General features: G+C 44.3%; 1 protein-coding gene across 1 annotated transcript; it reads right to left on the bottom strand.

The window, feature by feature from the left end:
• Nucleotides 1-5,345: 5,345 nt before the first annotated feature.
• Nucleotides 5,346-6,281, bottom strand: LOC115729678. The gene has a single exon (XM_030660299.2). It carries the CDS (start codon nt 6,279-6,281, stop codon nt 5,346-5,348), a length of 936 nt encoding a protein of 311 aa, XP_030516159.2.
• Between the last annotated feature and the right edge of the window lie 1,312 nt (nt 6,282-7,593).

Genomic DNA, 7,593 nt, shown 5'->3' with positions numbered 1-7,593 from the left:
TTACGCTAGCAAATCTACTATAGCGCGTCCCTTAACGGATTTCTGAGGTGAACTTTTTATGTCAAACTCTGACAACATCACTTGCCACTTGGCCGGTTTCCCAACCAATGTTGGTTTTTCCAGCAGATACTTAATCGGGTCATTCTCTGTCACCAATTGAATGTGATAATGCAGAGTGTACTGTCTCAATACGTGAAGTACCCAAACCGTTGTAACACAGGTTCTTTCAACGGGAGAATAGTTCATTTTCGAGGTGGTGAACTTTTTGCTCGGGTAGTAAATGGCTCTCTCTTTTCCATCTTTAGGATTGGTTTGTGCCAACAATGCTCCTAGCGCCTCTTGATGGATCGTCAAATATAAGGTCAGTGGGTGATTCGGAATAGGTGGTACTAGTACTAGTGGAGAAATCAAATACTGTTTGATCTTCTCCAATGCCCGATGACATTCGGCATCCCGGACCACTTTGGCGCCTTTTTTCAGAAGTTTGAAAAATGGTCTAGCCGTGTCAGAGAGTTGGCATATAAACCTGGCGATGTAATTCAACTTTCCCAGAAGGCTTCTCACTTGCTTAACCGTCGAGGGAGCGGCTATGTCGAGGATCGCTTTTATTTTGGACGGGTCCACCTCAATGCCCCTGTTCCTGACCATGAAACCGAGGAACTTTCCTGATCTTGCCCCGAATATACATTTGTTGGGGTTTAACCTCGGCTTATGCTTTCTTAGGCGATCAAACAATTTTCTCAATATTTGGACGTGATCTTCTCCGGGTTTGGATTTGGCGATCATGTCGTCAACATATACCTCGATCTCTTTATGTATCATATCATGAAACAAGGTCACCATGGCCTTTTGATATGTTGCCCCGGCATTTCTTAGTCCAAAAGGCATGACCTTGTAACAAAAGTTTCCCCAAGGGGTGGTGAATGAGGTCTTAGCCTTGTTTTCCTTCTTCATCGGTATTTGATTGTATCCGGAGAACCCGTCCATAAACGAAAACAGTTCAAACCCCGCTGTGCTGTCAACCATTACATCAATGTGTGGTAGTGGAAAATCATCTTTCGGGCTCGCTTTATTCAAATCCCGATAATCCACACACACTCGAATCCTCCTATCCTTCTTCATAATAGGGACGATGTTAGCAATCCAGTCCGAATAAGGAATGGCTTCAATAAAGCCCACTTTAAGAAGTTTCATCACTTCCTCTTTAATCTTGTCCGAGAGCTCGGGTTTCATCGTTACGCATGATTGCTTCACTGGTTTGCTTCCTGGATTGGTGGGTAATGCATGTTCTACAATATTCGGATCCAGTCCTGGCATATCCGCATACGACCGTGCAAAGATATCTTGATATTCTTTGAGCAACTCAATAATCCTGGATGCGTCCGCCCGCGATAAATGTCCTCTGATTTTCACTTCCTTGACATTTTCGGATTCTCCAATGTTAACGACAACCGCCTCTTCTTCGGTGGGAGGCTTAGATTCTTCAAAATTAACCCAATCCCTTTGGATAGCTATTTGACCCTCGTCTTCTTCTTCTACATGGCAAGAATAATCCCCCTGATGAGTCGAGTCGCACAACAACCTAACATGCATGTTTGGGATGATATGCCTGAAATGTCATGGAAATGGTCGGTATATGCAAACCATAATGGATGATTTTATGGAAAAAAATTTTTGTTTGTGAAAGACATTTTAAAATCAGAAAATCTAGAAAATGGAACTAGTCCTCATATCCTCAGACATCCTTGTTCCAAAAAGATTATTTTGGAAATCGGGAAGCACATGGCAAATCAGGCTTCAAGTTTCGATTCACGAAGACGAGCGTCATCATTAGACCGATTTGTTATTCCACATGTCCTTAATGAAACATGAAAAGTTTTATTGGATGTAAAAAGGACCGCATTACAAAGTGTGCTATTTTGGACCAACGGTCGGAGGTCCAATGGCATTTTCCTTTTACATTCAAAGTAAAAAAGGAACTAAATCAAAATGCGGAAAAGGAATACAGCAGAAATGCAATAAAGTAATCACAAATGCTAGTAATGAAGGAAAAACTGCAGAGAAGATCTCTTTACTCAGTAACATCTTCGTTTGCCTCGAGCCACTCGACTACCACATTCACAGTGTTGTCATCGAGGAATGAATTGGTCAAGTCTGTCTCTGTCGCACGGGACGCCATCTCGTCTGCCACCCATTTGGAATCCTTAGAGAAAAATTGGTTCAACCGATTGTCGAACATTTTAGCTTTGCCTTTCCAAGTAGGAGAGCCAACAAAAGAATCACCTCGGCATCTTCGGCTTCCATGGCTTTTGCCTTTGCCTCGGCCTCCATAGTGATTTTTCAAGGTAACGAGACTGTTGCTATCAATTCCAAAACCCAATCCAGTTCTGTGCTCATTTGACTCGAGTTGTAAAGGAGTGCGGATCCCTTGGCCGAATTTTCCTAGGCCATCTCCCGGAAGATATCCATAAGCCAACAGCATTTTTGCGGGTATGGCAGCGAATTCAGAAAGAGTAGGAACTCTTAGCTTGGTCCCAGCTGGTGTATAGACCACGGCCACTAGTTCCAAAGAATTATAACTTGCCTCTTCTTTAGCCTCGGGCTCTATGTAGGGTATGGCACTGTTTCGATAAGACCGGAGATCCACTTCACCGTAGACGGTAACAATCTTCCCATTTACTATGAATCGCACTTTTTGATGTAAGCTCGAAGGGACAACACTAGTTACATGAATCCATGGTCTTCCCAATAGAAACCCAAAAGCACTCGGGAGGTCCATCACCTAAAAATTGATAGAGAATTTGGTCGGGCCTATGACAACATCAAGCTCGATCTCCCCAACTACCGTTTTCCTCATTCCGTCAAAAGCCCCGACGCTTGCTTTGGAAGTTCGAATCATCTCTTCTTTTATGCCCAAATTCCTTAAGGTAGCCAGAGGGCAAATATTGAAAGCGGATCCATTATCTATCAATACATGGGCTACTCGCTTCCCATGACATTCTGCGGTAATGTATAGCGTTTTGTTGTGCACTCGCCCTTCCATGGGAAAGTCTTCATCCGAGAAGCCGATTTGATCCATCAGCAAGATCGCCCCAACAAAGTTCTCTAACCGGGTCTCATCAATCGTCTCTGGGACATGCACCTCATTCAACACCTTCGGGAGTGCTTGTTTGTGTTTTTTTGAATTAATGAACAGATCAAGTAAAGAGATGCGGGCCGGCATTTTCCTCAACTGTTCTATCACTTCAAACTCGCTCGTCTTGACGATAGATAAGAGCTTTTCAGCGTCGTCTTTAGTCACCTCTTTCTTTTCGTGCTCGGCCTCCCGAGGGGCGTAGAACCTACCCGATCTCATTACAGCATCTATTTCTCTGGTTCCATAATTCCAATGGACCGCTTTGGGGTTATACGACTCTATAGGTGGAACTTTAATCACCACTGGCGTCGCTTTTTCCACTTTGACCTCCGGTTCATCATTTGTTTCATCCTCGGAAAAACAGATCACCACCGGCTTGATCGGGCGGTCGTCTTTTCTGTCAAAGTTATCAATTTTATCTAGTCTAATCACAACGGGAGCTACGGTCCCAACCATTCCAATCAAATTGTCTAGATCTTCCGAATTATATCCGCACTCGAGCTCTGGATAAAGTACATCATGCCTCCGAATGATTAATGAAGTTCTTTGATCTAAAGTGATCCCGCTGGCTTTCTCGCTTGAGGATTCAGCTTTTGCACCTTGAAATTTTTCAGTCAATAAGCTCCTTTCAATTTCTTCTCCCACTCGCACCAAATGAGCGAAAGAGTGGAAAGTCGATGGAAGCCTTTGCTCAAAAACTTCACGCGAGGGAGGTTCCGGAAAATATCCCCCCAATTCCTCTTCAGCCACCGGAGTATAAAGGTGTGAAGTTTGCGCTCTCTCTTTACATGCATCCAACCCCGCTTCTTCATCCTCCTCATTGGTCATGTGGGTCGAATCAGCCTTAGTAAAAATCGCTTCGAGACGAGCGAGTTTCCGTGAAGCAAATGATCCGGTAGCTTGATCGGCGATGGTGGTGATTCCAACTGAAGCCAAAGAGCTCGGAAGTTCTTTCGATTCCGTCAACAACGCACCGAAATCCCCGAATTGGCAAAACAATCTCATCATCTTCAGACTTTCTTCATCAATCCGAGTACGGGGTTCTATAGCATGCGTATCACCCATTGTCTGCGACCGACCTATCGCTGCCATTTGTTGAGAAAAACTTTCCACTTCATGAGAGAAACTAGCCACTTGTTCCTCCATGCGAGATAACAACTCCATAACCTCGGTATTATTCATTGCTCCCGAATCTTTCAGATGAGGTACAACTTCGACAGTATCATCAACTACGTCCGGCTCGATAACTTCATCCATACCTCCCCATCCATCCGGTACAATATCCTCGGTCTTTATGAAAAAGCTAGGAGGAGCGGAGTATTTAACTTTGAAATTGTACCTCCCCGAATCTTCGCCCAAATTGTCCACGATTTCGCCCTTTTCTTGAGTCTCCAATATGAATCTTTGATCGCCCAAACGTGTCTTTTCGACCTTCAGGTCATCTCTATCCACTTCGGGCTCGGAATTCGTAATCGGCTCTAGATCACCCATCAAACTCTCATGAGGAACCTTCCGGGAATCGCCTTGCTCAATTTCGATCACGAACCGATCCCAATCTAAACTCACAGAAGCAAGCACTCCTTCAAAGGTCTCGTCGGCAACATCTGTAACTATCCCGAGGCTCATCAATTTGGCGATACATAACATTTTTCGTTCAATCGACATTTTCCCCTCATTTGGATAAGATGAAGCAATTGCCAAAATGTCGTGCAATTTGCTCATGTTCACCTTGAGCTCTAAGTGATGCTCTTCTTCTCCTCGAAAAATCATCCCTACCACTTGGTGATCAGGGAGTGGATTCTCATGTACATTAGGCGTCGTCTTATCGAACTCCACCAGGTGGTTGTCAATGAGAGCTTGCACCTTGAGCTTTAAAATGTAATAGTTGTCAACATTGTGACCTCTTTCTCCTATATGATAGACGTATGACTGGCTTTCATCATATCCGGGATATTTCATCGGGTTTGGTCTTGGCGGGTTCCTTTGCAACTAAACGCTCCTCCAACAAGATCGGAAGCAACTTGGATAATGGCCTAGGAAGGGGCGTGAACTGTTTAGGAGGTGGCTTCTTCCTAGGTTCTTGTACCTTTTGCGTCGACCATGACGATCCTCCCCGTGTCGGGTTAGAATTCGAGAACCGTTTGCGCTTTGGTGGATTTGGTACAAAGGCAATGTCAACTCCCGCCCCACCTTCTTTTCTCAATGCATACTAGCGTCTTGCCGGCGCTTCTGGGGCTTTTCTTTCTCTCATGGCCCATTCCAGCCTTTCCGCCACCTTTATCGGATGGATAAATGTCTGACATCCCGACGTGTTCAGCTTGTCAAAGTACTCGTAGGGGAGTACCTTCAGAAACAAGTCAACCAACTCGTCTTCCGGAATAAACGGCTTAACTTGCGTTGCCAAAGCTCGCCACCTGCGGGCATACGTACGAATCTGCTCATTCTTTCTCTTCACAGTTCTAAGCAAGTCTTCTCGAGTAGGGGCGATGGCGGTGTTAAATTTGTACTGATGCAGAAAATCTTCAGCTAAATCCTCCCAGCCATCATAATCTTCCAAGTCTAACTCGATGAACCAGGCCAAAGCGGCGCCCGCCAAGCTTTCCCGGAACGTGTTCATGAGGAGAGGGACGTAGTCCGAGTAATGTGCCATCTTGCGCAGATAATATTTCAAATGAGCATGGGGACAGCCTGTCCCGTTGTACTTCCCGACAAATTCCGGTTCCTTGTAATCCGGCGACACCTCAATTTTCGCAAAAGGAGAAATCTTATCAAATCTGGCTAACTCATAGCCTTGATCGCTCAAGCACTCTTCAATTTTGGCCAACCTCTTAGCCCCTTCTTCTGTTTTAACCACGGATTTTCCTCTCTCTTCCTTCTCCAAGTTAATAACTACGGGCGACACTTTAGGTTGCGGATTAACATGAGGAGTTTGAGTGACTTCGGGAACGGGATGGGCGTTTTCGGGTTGCCCCTTATCATTAGTGTTAGACGATGATGGATGGGTAGGATTATTTAGATCCGGTGTCGCCGACTGTTTTACATGAGAAGCTTCCAGTAGAGCTTTCATTTCCGTTATCATAGAAACCAACGAGTTTACTTGTGCCTCGAGAACACCGACCCTCGGGCTTAGTTCCTCTTGTTCCATTACGGTTCTCGGGCGAGTTCTAATACGGTCTCTTGGCTGTTCCGTGATTAAAAATCACCTGTTTCGAAGAATGAAAATAAAGTAAGAATATTGAAAGGAAGCAATAGTAAAGTACTGAATTCTTTTAATTGCATGTTTTCTTTTGATTAATGAGAGAAAGGACTACTTCATGAGCCCTATTCTCATATAAGTAGCTCTTTTCCTCATTCTCCGAGAGAAATCATGTAATTAAAAGAAGCGTAATCCATGGCAATAGTTGTAATGCATCTTTAAAGAGAAACATCTCAATATGTAATATAAGAAAATCAACTGAGTTCATTACAATCGAAATCTCAAAGAGTGTTTGAAAGTTAAAATGACATAATTTCCCGATATCCTAAACTCGATGGAATGATTCTATCCAAGTCTGGGACGTTTAGGATCTAGGGTGTCCCGAATATCCCAAGAGAGGTCAAGTTCCCCCATCCGAGACTCCCCATCTTCATGATAAATCGGCGATCTCATATCTTCGGGTATATAGGGCTCCACTCCAGGCATATGAGGAACGATGTACTCCGGCACGTATAGCTCGACAAAGCTACGTCTGATTGTCTTGAAATGGCAGATGTACTCAGGTGACGCTCTGTAAAGATTCATCTCGTCGATCATGTCTTCTGGCCACTTTATATCCCCGGTGCAGGATTTCTTCAGGGAATCCTTAATGTACTCGACTTTGGCCTCGAACGGCTCCTTATCTTTGCCTTTGAGAACCCCCTTTGGCATGTCAAAAGAGAAGACTCCTGGTCCGGGCGGTGTCGGCATCTTCCGTAAAGCTCCAAATTGTCCGATGACCCTTATCGGGTAATATGCAGTAGCTCCGGTAAAGCCTAGTAAAGGAACTAGGTCTCCATCACTACAAGTGAGTTGAGCCTTATATATCCTTGGCCATTTAAGCCGCCATCGGAGTTGTTCTGGTTTTAAGGTTCTAAGAAATTCTTTCCAATCTTTAAAGTTGAGGTTAGGGACTCGTGTATGAGTTTGGACAAAGGTTCTAGAGGGATTGGTGTGAGAACTAATCTCAATGAAACCCATACGGAGGTTGAATTGTTTGATGTGAGAAGTGAACCACATATACAGAAATCCACTAGAAGCCCTAAAGATTCTCTTATTCCTAGCCCGAAAACGGTTTAGAGACATGAAAGGTTTTGCTAAAATCAAGTTAGAGTAATCCCACCCACAACAGACTTGTCTAACTACCACAGCCATAATAGGATCAAAAGTGGTGGTGGAAATAGGGAATAATACGAAGCTAAAGAAGGCTAAGATAAAGACC

Source organism: Rhodamnia argentea, chromosome 3 (assembly GCF_020921035.1).
Source record: "Rhodamnia argentea isolate NSW1041297 chromosome 3, ASM2092103v1, whole genome shotgun sequence".
NCBI lineage: Eukaryota > Viridiplantae > Streptophyta > Magnoliopsida > Myrtales > Myrtaceae > Rhodamnia > Rhodamnia argentea.
Note: the sequence above shows the minus strand (reverse complement) of the source record. Positions and strands in the feature narration are given on the sequence as shown.

What these genes read in the sequence shown, in the direction of transcription:
- LOC115729678 (XM_030660299.2), bottom strand. Translation starts at nt 6,281, where the DNA reads ATGGAACAAGAGGAACTAAGCCCGAGGGTCGGTGTTCTCGAGGCACAA.